This window comes from Mycetomoellerius zeteki, unplaced genomic scaffold, assembly GCF_001594055.1.
Source record: "Mycetomoellerius zeteki isolate Tzet28-1 unplaced genomic scaffold, Tzet1.0 scaffold48, whole genome shotgun sequence".
In the NCBI taxonomy this organism is placed as follows: Eukaryota; Metazoa; Arthropoda; class Insecta; order Hymenoptera; family Formicidae; genus Mycetomoellerius; species Mycetomoellerius zeteki.
Window position 1 is genome coordinate 297,837 of NW_017257479.1, and position 18,393 is coordinate 316,229.

The 18,393-nt window shown below is 37.1% G+C and overlaps 1 protein-coding gene across 1 annotated transcript in view; it reads right to left on the reverse strand.

Annotated features, from left to right (window-relative positions):
- Positions 1 to 14,999, reverse strand: part of LOC108727326 (uncharacterized) — a 24,306-nt gene extending 9,307 nt beyond the window's left edge. Inside the window, exons 1-2 of the mRNA XM_018455417.1 lie at positions 14,678 to 14,999; positions 14,403 to 14,546 (exon numbers count right to left, since the gene is read on the reverse strand). Of these exons, the coding sequence (XP_018310919.1) occupies positions 14,403 to 14,546; positions 14,678 to 14,799 (266 nt within the window). The 5' untranslated portion in view covers positions 14,800 to 14,999. The remainder of the gene's footprint in view (positions 1 to 14,402; positions 14,547 to 14,677) is intronic.
- Between the last annotated feature and the right edge of the window lie 3,394 nt (positions 15,000 to 18,393).

The window sequence follows — 18,393 nt, forward strand, 5'->3', positions numbered from 1 at the left end:
TATCAATTAATTGTATCATTCATAAACTTACTATTAATATTCATATTATTCATACATAATTATACCCGTCAGTAATAACTTCATAAGTATTGGCTGCGTTCAGCAGAGAAAACAACAGAAAAAACTTTGCAACTTTTATAAAATTCTTTATTATGATTGATTTATACCAGTTTTTAGATCCAGTAAGGAACTAAGGGCAAGATCAAACATATTAAAGAATTTCACAAAAGTTGCAAAGCTGCTTTCTCTGCTGAACGCAACCATTATTTTATACAAAGAATAAAAAAAATCTTGTATAAAGAATTAAACAATTATTTATTTTGCATATATAAAGAATAAAAGAGCTTTGATCTGCTAAACTCAAAGCGACCGAAATGAACAGCGCCACTTCACGGGACATTTGCGTTTTCTCTACCTTCATAAAATCGAATACCTTTTCACGATACCGATCTAAGAACATATTCGTTCAAGATAACTGATATGACTAGTAAGGACGGTTATATCGGTGCGGTAAAAGACAAGGCGGAAGCGATCAAAGGCGTGTCACCGTTATCGTCAAATGACTTTACGCACATCACCTCACAGAGATACTACTCGAGCTGCAAATCTTTCAAAGGAACTTCTGAAGGGCCGCTCACCCCAGGTGGCGGCGTCGGCAAGAACGATGTTCAGCGCGGTATTAACCAAAGCCGGTTCCCCTTCTTCTCTCAACAAACAACTACCTGACCTATCTTGAGTTTTCCAAATACCTATGCCATCCATCTTTTAGTTAGGCAATGTCAATGTCGCTGTAGGTATTTAGAAGATGACAAAGTAAGTTACGACAAACTTCAGTAGTTAAAAGACTTAAAAGACGTGCGTCTTGGCTATTTTTTCAGTAAGTGATCCTCCCTGTATTTGTATACAAAGAAAAACGTTGTGTTGCACAATATGTACTTTAATTCGAAAATATCAGAATTTTTTTGTATAATTGCAACGCTTATTATAATACATGTATAAATGTGAGAATAAACAGACAACAATAGAATAATTTGTACTTTACGGACAAGATAATTTTTCGATGTCGTCACTTAAGATTTTAAACATGTGGATTCACGTGTCCCTTTATTACCATGAAATCTAGCAAAGAAGAAAGATAGCAGAAGTTTCTAGAGATATGTACTTTCAATTAAGTTGCGTTCACAGCAATATTATGTCGTGATAATAGTGAGAATGCACATGGCGGAAGTGGCACCTCCCTCACCCCTTTGATAGGTGTCGCGATTAATGATTCATTTGGTGCGCCGTAATTAATAGTCTCCCGTAATTCACCACAATTAATACCTTAACTCCGCGCCGGTTCATGGGGGCTCAGCGATGCGATTCGTTCATCATTATCGTCGTCGTGCGTGGCCGATGACTATCAGTCGTGACGTCTCGTCTACCTGCCCTTTTTGAAATACCGTCGAGAGCAATTGTCCGATAAAATCTTTATCATTCTCGATGATCTCGCGGCTATTCACAAAATTATCACAATGCACACAAAAGATTTTCTCTCAAACTCTTTTTTCCTACTTGTTTTTTAAATTCAAATTTTACTCTTTCACTGTTTGCTCTTGCTTTTTAAATTCAAATTTTATCGATGCACTTTCATCGAATTCCACGTGGGCATTTTCCAAAAATGCCCACGATAGGAACAATGTAAACCAAGTCCTCTTCTTGACTTTGTAAATGCTGAAGAGAATAAAATTCTACTATTCAGAGGATCAGAAGAAGATATGTGCTTCAAAGTTTTTTTGAATACGATTGCACGGAATTATTCTCATCCTTGAATCATCGCAAGATTTTGCTGTTTTCCCGCTTTTTTTAATGGAGTAAATCGTGCTGCGTGACTCGGCGGTAATATCGTAACGATTGTTATCTATCGAATACCGTGCGAATCTCGTGCCTAGGTGACTGCAGCATCACTCGCGCCGAGATTTTCCAGACAGAGGCATCGAAGTCTCCCGTAGTCGGACGTACATTCTCTTTTCTTTCTTCTTCACGAATCAACCGATCATCGAGTCGATTTTACTTCCGCGTTAAAATTACGCTCATTTTTCATCATCGGTAATCATCTCGCGACAACTACGCGTAATCGTAATCATCTAAGTCGAGTCAGCTCGAATCGGAATTGATTTTTTGCAACAGTTTACCTGGATCGTCAACTTATCTGAATGTTTTCTTCGCGAATAAAAACGACGATGGACGATTAAAGGTTTACTTTTTTCCCTATATTATCTTCACCTTTGATTTTGAACATTCACAATTATTTTTAAAATATTTATGATGATAATAATGACACAATAATTTATACCCACACGTAATTATTCATCAGCGTACATCTGTATATTTAGCATGATCTCTTCTAGAACTCCACACGAAATAAATATGTTTAATTGAAATCACTGGAAACAACGATCACGTTTCTCAAGAATAGACATATGTTCACGATGGATGATTTACAATGATAATAATCTGGAGAGAAAAACCGAAAGACTTCGCCGGCAAACGAAAGGTTGACGAAGGACCGGACTATAGGACCTGAGTCCTACGCAACGTACACGGTGAGACTGAAACTACAGTGACCGTAGGAGCCAAGGAAAAGAGCGAGCATTATCTCCGTCTCTCCTTCTCGCTCTGTCCCTTGCAACATGCTTCTCTTTTTCTTCTCTATCGTGCTGCATCCCCCCACTTGTTCTTCTTCTCCACCTTCCTTCGCAAGCAGACCGATCTCCTCTGCTGCCACTGCTCGACTCTCTCTCTCTCTCTCTCTCTCTCTCAAAGGAGAGAGAAAGGGAAGTCTTGGTGGACGAAGCGGCGGTACAAAAAAGTGATAGGGTCCAGGTACAAGGGCAAATTCTTAAGAAGATCTTTAAACGGAAACTCGGATTTTTCGACTTTATTAGCCGCTTTTTTCTATTATATTATCAGTCTATTATTACTAAACAAGTAATCTAGTTTCTAATCCAGTAATAATCTCAAAAATAAATAGTGATCATACATGAAGACAATTTTTTCTTAGAATTTACCCTGAAAATATGATAATTCTGGGACAATATTGTATCTCGAAGAATTTTATGTAAATTTCTCTCATTCATTAATAAAACTATAATAAAATATAAAATAATGAGTCAATTCTAAGCAGAATCATAAGACTCGTAACTTATTCTCGTAAAACTTGTATATAAGAACTTATGACTAGTATTCTAATTTTATGCGTATGTATCGTAAGACGCACGATTATTCGTAAATATCTACGATTTCTTGTAAATTTTATGGCTGGTAAGAAGCTGTCTGTACAAATATTGTATAAAGGTATAAGCACTTAAAAATTCTTACAAGTCTTACAGAAATATTTTACGAGCCTTACGATTCTGTTTAGAATTTAGGCATAAGTTTGATTAATTTTACTGAAGTGGATGGTAAAAATCTTTAAAATATACTGTACCACAAGTACTATATTTTCAAAATAAATTAATTCAAAAAAAATTGTGTACATATTAGATTATTTTACAAGGTTGATAAAGACTAATGTTTTTTTTTTAAATAAACCATTGTGTTTCTTCTTAAATATATTTTTAACGCTTCAAATATGCTTTAAACAGTACTATAAAAAAAATATTTAAAACATTAAAAATATCAACTAACCATGTTTTAGAGAACAAATATTGTTTTATGAACAAATGTTTTTTTTACTAAAAAAAAACATTTGTTCATAAAACAATATTTGTTTATAAAAATAATATACAGTTGGAGACATACAATGATGTGATAATAAAGCGACAAATTCGCATGACAGTCGGGAAGAGGACAAAGAAAACATACGAAAGACCGAAGGCTGACGGAGGGTTAGGAGGGAGGGAAGAGTGGAAAAGTGAAGAAACGTAAGGGGAAGAAAGTCGGCGACTTGAAAGGTGTCAGCGGTTTGACCGGGCCGACGTCGGATCGTCAACGAAAGAAGCCGGATGACACCCGATCTTGAAAGATAATGATATATACACGAGGTGTCCTAAGAAAAAAAAAGGAGAAATTTATGCTTTCAAAATTTCTCTTCACGATGAAGTTAAACCCTTTATTCGATTCTCTTCGTCTAATCTTCTTTCCTTTTGTATCATTTTATTGATTTCGATATATCAAATATACGGCGAAATACTTTTAAAATAGCTATATGAACTACGTCATTCTCTTAAAAAATGTTTTTTTTTATAATAGTCTGTTCGACTTGGGGAAAGATGCGAGATTTTTGTCAGATTCTTATTTTAAGAAGATAATCAATTTGTATCGAATTACTCACGATGCCTTCGATCAAGTTTTAATCGTGTATTTGAAATGGCATTTTCCAGCTGCGTGATTCAACTGAAGCAGCAGCTGGCAGCCCGACAAAGTCTTATCGACTTCGGTAAATACCAATTTAAAGAGATTGTCAGGTACACGACTCCATTACTCCGAAATTTTCTTAAAACGGAACTCGCGATGCGGCTAATTTCACCTGTTCCAGACTAAATCTGTCTTTCACATGATTGAAACATAATTTTAGTTTTGCTCTCTTTATGTAATGTTGTATGATTATTATATTTAAATAAATTACTTGTATCTGCGTAACTAGATAATGAATAAACATACAACATAAAAGATTTAAAGCGTTCGACATTTCAAAAGGACGTAATTCTTTAAAAATAAATTTTCGAGGAAACTACACACAGAAAATATTGTTATATTATGAAAACAAAATATTTTCCATTGCAGCATATTCTATCAAATACTTTCTAAAAATCATATTAAATTTTTTCAGAGTTTTTTAACTTGAAAAATTACGCTGATATTTTCAAAGTCGAATCGTTCCTAAAATTCAGCAATTTTGCTCGCGTAGTAAAATTCCCTCAGGTATAATATCAGTTTTTTTTAAAAGGGTTAGCGTTTTAATCTTGCAGAATCCATGGGAAACTCACGCGCCCGGCAATTAATGGAAATTAAACTATCGGCGATAATAATGGAATCGCGCCTGCGACGGCGGCCTGGAGCTCCTCGGCGGGCAACGGGAGAGGGCAGAAGGCAAAGGACGAAAGCAACGAGAGAGAACCGGTGCCGGTTCGACGTTGTCGTCGAAGAGGAGAGAAAGACGGAGAAAGAGAGAGAGAGAGAGAGAGAGAGAAGACGCGCTCGCGAGCAAAAGTGAGAAACTGGTAGCGTGTTTGCCAGAGCTCGGGCGCGACCAAGAAGGGAAAAGAGAAGCCACGACGACGAGGACGATGATGTTGACGAAGAGGGAGAGAGAGAGAGAGAGAGAGAGAGAGAGAGAATCGACCAGATGGAAGGAGAGAGAAAGTCAAAGCGGGATCGAGAGAGACAAAGCGTGTTCGTTTGATCTCGCCGCCGCACGCGATCCCACACACGCGCGCTCTTCTGGTCCCCCTTCTTGCCCCCTCCGCAAGATGTGGATTCGCATGAATGCACTAACACATCACGCGATTTAAAACCTCTGCGTCTCCTCCTCCTCCTTCTTCACCCTCTCCCTCCCCCCCTTCCCGCGGCAGCCACATCACGATCCGACGTTCTCTCCTTCGCCACCGCCAATCGACTTCGGACGCCGGTGCGGCGCTCCTGCTTTTCTCTCTCTTTCTCGTTCGCTCTTTCTTTCTCTCTTTTGCTTTATCCTTCTTTTTCTCGTCCTGGGCCCGCTCGCTCTCGCGCCGCGCGATGCGGCGGACACGCGTAATAAACACCGTGCAAAGCAACCCGGCGTTGAGTCGCCTATAATTTCTCACGGAAAATTATATGTTAATGCGCCCTTAATGGCGTCGTTCGTTAACGGGATCGCCGTCGTGGCCGAGGGAGCCCGGGGGACGACAGGAGAATATCGCGAGACTTGCTCGAGCGAGCTCCTCTCCTCTTCGGCTGAGAGAGAGACGCGGGATGAATTCGTGCTCTGAACTTGGATCGAAAGTTATATCAAGCCGTGATGCAAGCGATATTCTTACAATTCTTCCTTTTCTAACAATTCCACGGTTAAACTCTGAAAACCATAAACGTTTACGTTGCACAGTGGGATTAAAAAGAGGAACGGTAAGAAATCGTTACAAAACTGTAGTTTAAGATCTCGCTGTGCCGAGACAGGGAAATGTAGAACGGCACTGCGGATTACGCCGGAGATCTCGCTGGGTTTTACGAGCTTTTTCTTTTACGTCGGATGAAAAATGCATAGCTCTTTCCGAGTTTTGCCGTTTGATCGATTTCGACCGACTGTTCGAGAGAAAGAGAGGACCGAGAGCAGATCACCGGTGAAATCCTGCACCGAAACTTTTACACGGGATTAAGCGGGACGAGATTTGCCTCTTACCGACGTTAAAAGATTCAGCCAGCCGAATAAGAAGGCAATAGTCTCCATCGACCGTTGCTTCCGGTATCGTGGTTGAAAAATTTACGTACCGCATTTTGCGTTTCATCGTCGAGAACACGCTTATGCCATGCGAACAAGTACGTATCTATATTTATTGCAATGCAATCGAACCAATATTATATACCAATATAAAATATTATCTGTTGATCTTCAAGGCCACGTAAAAAACATTTAGTCGTAACTGAAAAAGTTGTAAGCAAATTGACCAATCACAATCAAAAGCAATGTAATTGTAAGCCTAATATTTCATATATTATACGACAAAACTTTTCAAGAATCTATTGATTGACTACAGAACAGATGTTCCCAGATTTTTCTGTCCTGCAATCAATCAAGAAACTTGAAAAAAACTTTATGTCGTACGATACATGAAATATTAGGCTTATGTTTTAGGATGCTCGACGAGGGGGTAATCACTTAATGTAATCGTGGGACAGTCCTCGTAAATCATTATAAAATTTATATGAAATCTCTATGCATAATTCGACAATTACATATAAAACCACGAGAAACCATTGTATAATATTAAATAAAATCGTATATTTTACCAAATTACTTCATATGTAGTGGAAAAAATTATTTGTAATCAGATAAAATCATATGAAATCATGTAATCTGTGGGACAATATTTCACCTAGTGGTTACCCCCTCGATGCTCGATCATGATCGATTGACGTGCTTACGATTTTATGACTAAAGATAAGAATACAGTCTTGCTTAAAAAAATGAATTAATCAAATTTCTTCCTTTTCATAAAATAAAAGACTGATTGATTGCTTTGCTTTGTTATACTTTAGTAAAGCTTTACGCATTAATCCAGGATCTACAATAGGTTTTTAAGCCTTAAAGGAATCCTAAAGGGAAGCCCGCGAACTCCGACGAAATCACCACACTGAGAAAAAAAATTTGTTCAACTAACTAAACACATTTAGTTGTTTGCAGATTTGGTTAATTCAACAAATTTTATTTAATTGAATTTAACCGTAGTCTGTTGAACAGCTTGTTAAGCAGACTAAGGTTAAATTCAATTAAATAAAATTTGTTGAATTAACCAAATCTGCAAACAACTAAATGTGTTTAGTTAGTTGAACAAATTTTTTTTCTCAGTGCAGAGGTCGCTGTTTTTCCAGCGCATCGACGTGTCTTTATATACTACCATACGAATATCTCGCGCAACCTATGATACATTCAGTCGCGCATTCGTGTCAATTTTCATATAACAAATTGGTCGCGATAAAGCGTCTAAGTTTAATTCTAAGAACTCGACGTTATTTGTTCGTGCAAACTACGTGTCTGTGGATTACTATTTCGTAAGTACAGGTTGCAAAACTTTCGTATCAAACAAATGTTATCATAACTTGACAGTTTGAGACGCCATGTTACACTAAGAAATGGCAAGCAAAAAATATATCAATTTCGAAATTTTTACTCGTTCTCGGCATAAACTCCACCTCACAGACACGTATTAATGCGTATACTTTAATCCTGGAAAAAGATTTTCGAATCTGTGAAAGAGAAAAAAGTATGTTATACAAAAATTATATGATTTAGTTGGTAATACAGATTACTTTAGAATCCCCTTAAGCCATAAGAATTGGCCAAATCATAGTCAATTATTTTCCTCGCATTCGACTGTAATTGGTTAATTTTTTATGATTTAAAGCTTAAAATACCTATTGTAAATCCGAACTTATGCTTTATGCATTATGCACGAATCTGTGCTTCCGCCCTAAAACTTTTTTTTATATTTAGGCTTTTATTCTCGAAGATTTTTTAATTAAGGGGCCTATTCTGTAACTCTTAACGACTCTAACGATGTCGTTAATTGTCATTGCGCAGCTTTTTTACTGTATACAAAATCTGCGCAATGGCAGTCAATGTAATGATATCGTCAGTCATTAAGAGTTACAGAATAAGCCTCTAAGTTAATACAATTGCAGATCTGCTAATTTACGTACTTACATAATTTACGTACGATATAGAAGTACGTAAATTAGCAGAAGTATACAGAAGACGATACAACTACTATACAAGGTAAAGATAATAATATCCGCCAGTAATAGCATTAGACTTCAGTAACACGTTCAGCGACATATTCAATTATTGGCAACGCTTGAGACGAAGTTGAGTTTCCATACGTTTCTCAAGTGATACGTCATCATCTTCTGTCACTTCCAAATGTCCAAATTGTGAATAATTGCATTATGATTATTATGAATAATTTCATGAAGATTCTCAGAATGACATGAAAGTGAAATGATTTCTAAGAAATTTTTTCCGCTTCGAAAAACATAAAGACTTTCCAGACAGGTGGTAATTTGTTTTTTTTCTCTAAAATCAGCAGGATTGCAAAATTTAACAAAAGAACTACGTATTTCTGCTCAGAACGAATTAGTCGGATAGCCGACGTCGAGGTATCCTTTCAAAGCTGCGGGACACCCTGTGTCTCATTGTGCCTTTATCGGTGTCCCCTCGTCGACGCGGCACTTTCGAAAGAAGGAGCACAGCGCCTGTTCGTCCGAAAGCGAGAGCACTCGAATGAGCACACTTCGAATTCACCGGGCGATTAGCGTCGCTCGGCGGTTAGCTTTGCGATAGATACGCGAATCAAAGCGGTCGGAACGACAGACGGCGATGAAGCGACACACTGAGGAAGCTGAAGTGGCACGAGAAACCTGGAGGGGGAGGAACCGAGGAGAAACGGACAAACAGTGGAGAACAATAGAGAGAACTCGCCGGCGATACAGTGGCAATTATTGCAAACGAAACTGATGATATCACGTCAGAGAGAGCATTCGATACTTCCGGTCGCCAAGAGCAGCCGATACTTCCGGTTTACGTTAGAAGCAATGCGATAATCATCATATACCGCAATAGTTAACGTCATTAATCCTTCTGCGATTATATAATTTTTTAATGTTAAAAATGTATTACACAATTTTCATATGTATATGTAGTTTATTTAAAGTTTAAATATTAACATATTTATAAAAATAGGTAGTTACACTCTTAAATGAAAATGAATCTAGAAAAGAAATTTCAATGCAAAAAGGCTATGTTTAAATATATAATTTTAAATATGATTTAAATAATTTTTCATTTTTTATCATTTTTCACAAGCCACTAAAAATGTTAAAGTGAAAACAAGATAAAATCTGTGCAAAACTGTTCTTTACTGTTCGAAAGGTGGAGTTTTCGAGACGTCATGAAATTCGCACAAAGATAGAAAAATTTTTATTGTTTAAAATTCGATACTCCACTGAAAAAAATTTGTTAAATTTTAATACATTTTAATATTTTTTTGAATAGTAAACACTTATAGTAAATAAATAATTACTCAATAAAAAAAATAATTACTCAATAAAAAAATGATATAGTTAAATAAAATTAATGGTTTTTGTATCAAATAAATATATGTTTACGTTTAGTAAATATTTATTATAATTATTCAAATAAATATTTATTAATATAGATTTTTTCAGTGCACACACAGAGAGAAAAAATTTGCTATAAACGCTAATCGTATGCCGTAACGGCAAATTTATTTGCACATATAGGGATCGCAAATTATTTGCAGGTGTAACAAATATTTATCCTTTTTTGTACTCGCTATAAAAATTATTTGTAACAAATTCAAAATATTTGTCAAATATACAAATTTGTTTGCTACAAGCAGTAAAAATTTGACGATTAAATTTTGTAACCCCTTTTAAGTTTATAACAAATTTTTTCTTTCTGTGCATGAACAGAAAGGTTAAGATAATAAAAATAATTTCTCTCAGGAAATATAGCAGGAATTTTACATATTTGTAGACGGAAGAACAGATTTCTCTGAAAATCTTCAATTGAGGCGGCGACGTCTTTGTCACTTACGGCTAAAAAGAAACGTTACACATACACGCATTCGTGCGTGAGAGTGGATTAAAGGAAAGGCGGTATCTCATGAGGTCGAAGAGCCGCGACACTTTAAAGAGATTCTCCTTTTACCCACGGTGCGATTTCAGTGAGAAAATATTGCCTATAGACGACGACGACATTGACGGCACCGAGTGTATATACGACGTAAGTCACTTTCTTTGGCGGTCGGGCGCGTTTGCGGCAAACAAGAAACGGACTTCAGAAAAGTGGAGAGAAAGAGCGTGGGCGACATCGCGGGCAAAGAGAAAGGTTAAGAGGGGTAGGAGGGATACCGAAAGCTTTGTAATGTCAAAGAGCATCGTTTTAGCGGTTCTCGCTGGAGTCTTTGATATCGAAATGGGGAGGAATTCTCTTCCTCCCCCTCCCTGCTTTGTCGATGTCGGTCGCTTTTTATTTCGACGAGCGGAGCACGTGGTATCAAACAGCACGACCGGTGGAGGAGGATGAGGAGGAGGATGAGAGACCCTAGCAGCTACTTTGACGACGCTTCAGCGGTGTTGTGCTCCGGGGGATTCCCAAACCGTGCACCGTCGTGCGTGCTGTTCCTCTCCCTTCTCCCTGCCCACCCCGGCGCCTTCACAGAGGGTGGCCACGTGTCTCTTCCGGTCGCGTGATCCACCACGGCAGATTTCCCCGTGTTATCTATTACCAGCCGGCTATTCCACCGCGAGAGTAAATAAAAGGATAGGAAGAGAACGGGTCGGCTAAATAGTAATCGTCGCGGCGTTTCACAAAGCCGAATACCTCGCGCGCCAAGAATTCTCCGAGGTCTTCGATTTTGAACTCTGATCCTTGCGTTGTTTCTCACAAATTCCGTTGATTGATTTTAAATTATTTTAACGTCTAGCAGTAATTCTGACAGGCAAATTTATTAAGTAATTCTTGCATTTCTGCAAAACATTAGATCTGTTCGCGTTGCTTGCACTTTTTGCACTCGGCATTTTCACTTTCCCTCTTTTCAGCGCCCAAATATACGGACTGTCCCCGTATAAGTGACCAACCCTTTTCAGCCTCGTAAATTAACAGAGATTGTCCTAATAAATATAATATCAAATTAAATGATTCTAATTAAACTCTATTTTAAGCACAGTGATCAGTTTATCGACGTCGTCAGAATTCAGTCTTTACTTTAAGATCCTCTTAAGTGTAAACTTAAATTCGTAAATTATATTGCAAACATTTTCGCTCGAATTCATTTGAAAATCCGATGATCTTTTGACAAATGACTGTGTCATCGCGAAAATCGCGTTGTCGTCATCGTAGTCGTCGCGAGATGCGCATCTCGCTGGACCGATGGCTGCGCCAGTTGCGTGTCCCGTTTCAGATGTTAATAGGTGTTAATAGATAGACACAGCTACACGGGCAGCGTGCTTCGTCGAGGGTGCCGCTTGCATACCGTGGTTTGGTGAAGCGGAGTGAGAAGCTTCAGTGGTGGTAGTGATGGCCGGAGGAGACGACGACGATGACGACGATGACGGCGACGACGGCAGCGGCGGCGGTGACGACGACGACGAGTGGGGGCAGGGCAAAGTGGAGCTCAGAAGCGGCCGCTTTGATGTAGACACGCTCCGCGACTCCTTCACGCCAATAAACTAACGGTTAGGTTAAGCCGTCTCTTTAAGCCGTAATATCATTATCCTTGCCTTGTGCCCTCGGCGCAGCACGACGTCGACGTCAACGTCAACGTCGCTTTTGTCGCGTAGCCGCGCCGCGCTTTCTTCGCGTAAATGTCAACGCGTGTTTCTTGCATGCTTCCGGAAATACGAGTGCACTGTCCGTTAGAGGACAACGATATGGAGTATACGCTTTAAAGATTTGTAAGGTAAGAAGCGTAGGGGTGAGAGTCCGATAGAGTCGGCATAGATCAAAGCCTCAAACGGTCGGATCTCAAAATGTCAATGGCACGTTAAATATCCGACTCTTCGTTACGCTGCTCTTTAAGTTACGCCAACACAGCCCGGTCGGATACACACACACACACACACAGTTCTGTTCCGAGCCGAAAAGTTCTCTTTCAACTTCGGCGATCGTGACTAAAGGTACACCCGGTATACGAGGTACGAGTAGGAGGCCATTGACAGACCGACAGTGTCGGCACGAGCAAGGACCGGGCCGAAGAAAAAGCACCGCGACCAGTCGAAACGAAAGCACCGACCGCAGAAAACGCACGGTTGCATCCGCATCGCCGATACGCGTTCACTCGGCTCGTATGCGTTTGCGAACTTGGTAGCCCACTTTTAATGCACTAAGTTTTCAAGGACAACATCAACATTCCGTTCGAGATGATAATACATTTAATTTTTGAGCTCGAGACAAAAATCACGTTTCAGAATTCAGTTCAATCGTAACGATGCGCCTGTTATTTTTAAACGATACGGCTGTGATTCCGACAGCTACTTTTTTTTCAAAACGTACAGAAAAGTACATACTGTACGCAAGTAATAGTTTTCTAGTATTCCAAAAGTTCCCGTAATCATAAGTTTATCAAAGGCATCGAATTTATTCAAAATATATTCTAACTCTTAGAAGTTTAATATTTCAATCAAGATTATTACGTTAAAATAAACTTGCTTATTATATAAAGTCTTCTTCGATCGATTTTATAATATTCTTAAAAAGAAAATAAATTCTTGTTTGGAATACATAATGAGTTTTTCTAAAACGTGTAATAAGTATATTTCAAGATTATTATCAAGAAATTATTCTTCGTTAAAGATAGTCGTTACTTATGTTAGAAAAAAGTAAATTAAGTTATCAGTTTTCTTAGCAATAAAATGATATTTATCTGTATTCTTTTACGATTTCTAAACTATAAATAACAAAACAAAGATTACAACAAAAAAAAACAGCTTTATAACTATTGTAAGATACTTTAATATGATTGAAATTGAATTTCATAACAGTTGCAAAATTGCTTTTTCCGCTGCTAAATGCAGTCGATGTTTTCTTGATTGATAATTTAATTTATCGAAAGTAGAATATGCACTTTAAGAAACATGGCGAAGAGCGATAAAATAATGATATTTTCAACGCGAGTTATTTTAATGGATTTATGAGAAAGTCAACAAAAAGATTCCCAAAATATTTTTGTATTCCTACTAAAAATAAAAGATATATTAATCGACAGCAGATTAATTAAAAATAATCTTGTTAATTTTTAATGATAGTATTAATAAAACAAATACATCTTCGTGTTTTAATAAAATGTTATATATTTATTTCATTAAATTAAAATATCACTGAACTAACATCATGATTATTTTTAATTAAATTGCTGTTAGTTAATACTGCAACATCATTTTTTTTCCATGTAACATGCTCATTCTTCATGTATTTTAATTATCGTATCACGTTTTAAAACATTTTCAATATTGCCGGATATTCTCCATGAACCTTTTAAACATCTGACAGTTCTAACTAAAGCTTTTCACACGAAGAAAATGTCGCTGTATGAAATCGCGCATAAGCGAGAAAGCAAGAAGACGACGTTAAGGGAAGGATGACAGAAAGAGGGAAAGACGATAAGAGAAGAGAGCCAACACGGTTTCCAGATGCGAGAACGTCTGCTAGAAATTTGCACCACAATAAACCTCGGGGTTAAAAAAAATTCAGGTAACACCCTTTGGAATCTCAAAGAAACGTAAACAAAGTTCAAACGCCAAAATTCAAAGTGCAAATCTCCCTCTCGTTCACTCTCCCCCCCCCCTTCCAGGAACTAAAATTCGTCGGAACTACACCGGACAAAACGTCAAAGTAAGAATGATTCCGACACGCAAAACGTGCGGGTCCTTTTTCGGAAGGAACGAAAATGTGCCTCGAATGCTTTCTCGGTTGTTACGCGGAGGTCAGGGTCAGGTATCGCACCGAGAGAAATTGCGAGCGGCAAGTCACACACAAATCGAGAAGCGGCAAACGGGCACGAGAGAGAGAGAGAGAGAGAGAGAAGGGAGGGAGGAGGGAACGAAAGAGGAGAGCGAAAGAGAAACGGAGAGGACGGAAGCAGCGAAGAAGGGAAGAAAGCAACAGCGAAGAGCGAACAGACGAAAGCAAAAGAGCAATGACTCACTCTGTATATCCGTCGGTGTTTACTGACGACGCCGGGACGACAACGCGGCTTCTAGGCGACTCGGAGACGACTGGCGGTGCAGCCGCGGATCCATGCTCTCGCGGAGGTGTCAACTCGCCCGTGTTCGCGGCGATTCGCCGTGAGCTGCAACGCGGACACACGTCTTGTTTCTTTTCCATCCTTTCTCTCCGTCCCACCCTCTCTTTCGTGCACATGCACTCTCTCTTTCTCTCTCTCTCTCTTTCACTCTCTTGCACGCATTCTGATATATTTACCTATATACGCATATCCCTCTCCCCCTCGCTCGGTACAGACGGATGATCCACCGTGATCTGGCTTGGCACTTCTTCGACACGGCGCACACCACACCGATAAGCACACCAACGAACACACGCATTCACGCGCGATGATTCGCGGCACGCACTCGACGACGGGGTACGACGACGGCAGGACGTGTCGTCGTCAGGCGTCTCGCGGGGACGGAAAACACACGGGATAGTGGCAAGGGACCGCGCGCGAGGGGCACACAAGACGCGGAATCTAAGGACGGCACGGCGACATCGCGTTACTTCGCAGGCACCTCTCGGCGGTCGTCGCCCTCGGTCGCTGGCTCCCGCACGAGTGCGTGTTAACGCACGCGAGCGCGCCCTCACGGTCCTCCGCCGAACCCGCTGGCTCGCTCGACCAATCAACACGACCCCCCTCGGTAATCACCCCCCTCCGCCCCTGCCGTCATTTCGCACCAACCGCGGTACTTCGTGTGTCCTGTGCAGCAATAATTAATATTAATTAATTAATAAAAAAAAAGTTGCATACTTCAAAATTACGTCTATACGTTTTCTACTGGTTGTTTACATAATGTTTACGAATTTTTTTTATGTGGACAAAAACATATAAATCATTGTAAATTGGATAATACAAAAAAATAAATAAATAAATTAGTTTTAAAATGTTAATAAATATTAATGCATGGCTTGTTTTTTTTTTAATTTTTGCTGAGTTTATCTTTTCTCTTCCTCTATATATATATATATATATATATATATCAGAGAGAAAAAGAAAATTTCCTCAATTTTTTAAAATAATCTTTTATTATTTAACAAATTGGTAAAATGCAGAATGCGTGCAAAAAGAATAATTTATAAGTATTATTTTTCTTGATTTTTTTTCTTGCCAAGATTTTTTTATGGGAATCAATTATGGGAGAAAGGAAAGTTGCTAGTTTATACTATAATTATTGTTTGTGCGATATAATGATTGCGTGTGGAAATTAAAAAATTATTTATCTTCAACATATTTGATTGTAGCTTGACAGCGTTGAGTGAAATCGATGCAACGAACTTTTAATTTTTAGTTAATTTTCAATATTTTAGCATGAGATAAGAATATATTTCTATTTCCCCCCCTCTTTGCCATTAAAAAAAATTAATATCTAAATAAGAAAATAAAATTTCCAATTTTAATTTAAATTTTATTTTCTTATTTAAATATTAATTTTTTTTTACACAGGAAATTATATTCTTCTAGAATCTCATACTAAAGTGTCGAATTCTAATTAAAAACTAAATTTGATTGGCAAATAAGTTCTATTTAACTGAAGTTAGGAAGTTCTAACTTGAATATTATTACTGTAAAAAATATTGTTGCTATAATGTACTGTAATATAATATTTAAGAATATATTATAATACATAATGTGTACGAACAAAGGGGATTATCAAGGCTGCACTATAAAAAATACTCAGAGTGGAGTACAACTAAATCTGAGGGTTGCGCGATTTGAGTTAAGTGAAGTATAATTAAGTCAAAAAGAATAAAGACCTAATTAGTTGAATAACTTCACTAATTAAACGAATAACTTTACGTAGTAAAATGTACTCAAAAATTTAGTCAAAGTATATGATTAACCGATCTGAAATATGGTTAAGTGTATTAATGTTAGATATTCATTCAGCTACTATAAGGGTGATTTAACTACGTAATAATAATAAATCTGCATCTACATGGAGATCAAATCAATCATAGAAAAAAATATATTGAACTAATTATTTACGTAATTCAATGATGAGGCGGTATTTACTGTCATAAACATATTTACAAAGTTGATCAAATCATTATTGGTGGTAAATGAACATGAATATATGTAAAAGTAACAGGACTTAAATGTAGTAGGAATAAATTATTGACGGTACTTCACTTTGATTTAGAGCGAGAGAGCGTTTTGTGGAGCTATCAATAGATGGCGTGTGTACTCGTAAGTGAGATTTGACATCACCTGTATAAAGCGAGGATGGTCAAATGGTCAAACCATTAACCATTTTCATGCACTTCTTGCCACATCGTGACGATAAACATTTTTTTCAGAGTGTGGAGTAGAAAGTTTTTTAATGATTAATTAAATTATTTTAACGGGATCAAATAAATTTAATGAATTGTCTTATTAAATAAATTATTAAATCTACTTCACTCGAAAACAAAGTAGAAATCACCTCAAAATTGTTACTATCAACAATTTATTGAGTTCTTGTTACTTTATAGAACGGTTTAGTCAAATATTAAAATCGGTCTGTTCTATTGCAGATTTATTTCATCGTGTTCATAAAGTATTTTTATTGACAATAGAAGAAGGTCACCGATACCGACATACCACTTTGTTTTTAGACAATATTTTTTAAAGAAAAGATAAAAATACAACTTCAAAAACATAAATACAAACTAAAAAGTGTCTTCTATCAGATAGTATAAGCAGTTTTTATAATACTGTTTGCAATTTTGCAATAATTAAGTTTTTCGTAAGTTATGCAAAAATGAGCGTCTGACAAAATGGGCTCCAAAACTGACACAGTAGGCAATAATGCCAACATTCTTATTCTATAAATAAAGATATATCCTATTCTGTAAAGAAAACTAATTTATGAAACTATAAACATTTAAAATGACATAATATTATCAATAATACAATCACTATTATTTTAATTACGCAATTTGCAAAAGAACACCGTAAGAATTTTCTTCTCGGATTCATAGAATTTGTTTTTAGCTGATTTGGTATAGAAATAAGCCACAAATATATGAATTATGAGTTTGTTAAACTTCTTTAATTAGCTAAATATATCACGTTTTTATTAGCATTAATAAGGTGCAAAGGTTAGTTTCTAAGAAATAAGGAAATGTCGCTTTAGAAGACCTATGTCAGTATCGGTGACCTTCCTCTACAATTATATTCGTTTACCGTCAATAATAGTTTAGTCAATTTTATAAATATTTTATAGAAATAAATTCAATGTTTATTTAATACACACACACAAGGAAGACATTAAAGAAAGTTAAAATTTTCCTTGACGCAATCTGACAATTAGTTCGCCATATTTAACTCTGAGATTGAGTTGGTTTACGTCAATTCGAGTTGAAAATTTCTTGATTTTTTTTATAATGTATAATAATTCAGTATATTTATGTTTTTATTAAAGATTTTTTATTAGGTAAAACTAACTTCTTGATTTGCGCACTGACAACCGCGCCGACTACTTATAGTCTTAATAATCATCTTTGTTTGAATTTTGAGGAGTCTGAACCTTTTGGTATTGTAATTTGTATAATGTGTATGATTAAGAGTAGCACAAACCAATTATATTACAAAAACTAATATATTTATAACAAATCGCTTTCTAAAAATCCAAATAAAATATATTTAATTACCCAAATATTAATCTAATATCCTCAACTGTCAATTAAATTCACAATCTAATATCCTAAACTATCAATTAAACCCTTTATCGAAGTAATAATCGACTATGAAATATCGGAGCCAACGTTTAGAAAATGTGATGATTGTACAACTATTGGAGAGCAATTGCTATAGTGTTTTCTGCAATTTCTTGCAATTCTAAATACATTTACCACGCAGATCTGTTTTTCTAACGATTGACTGTTTGTCCTCTACACGCAACTGTATTGAATTATACATCCAGTTCCCCAGAAGGCACCCTGGA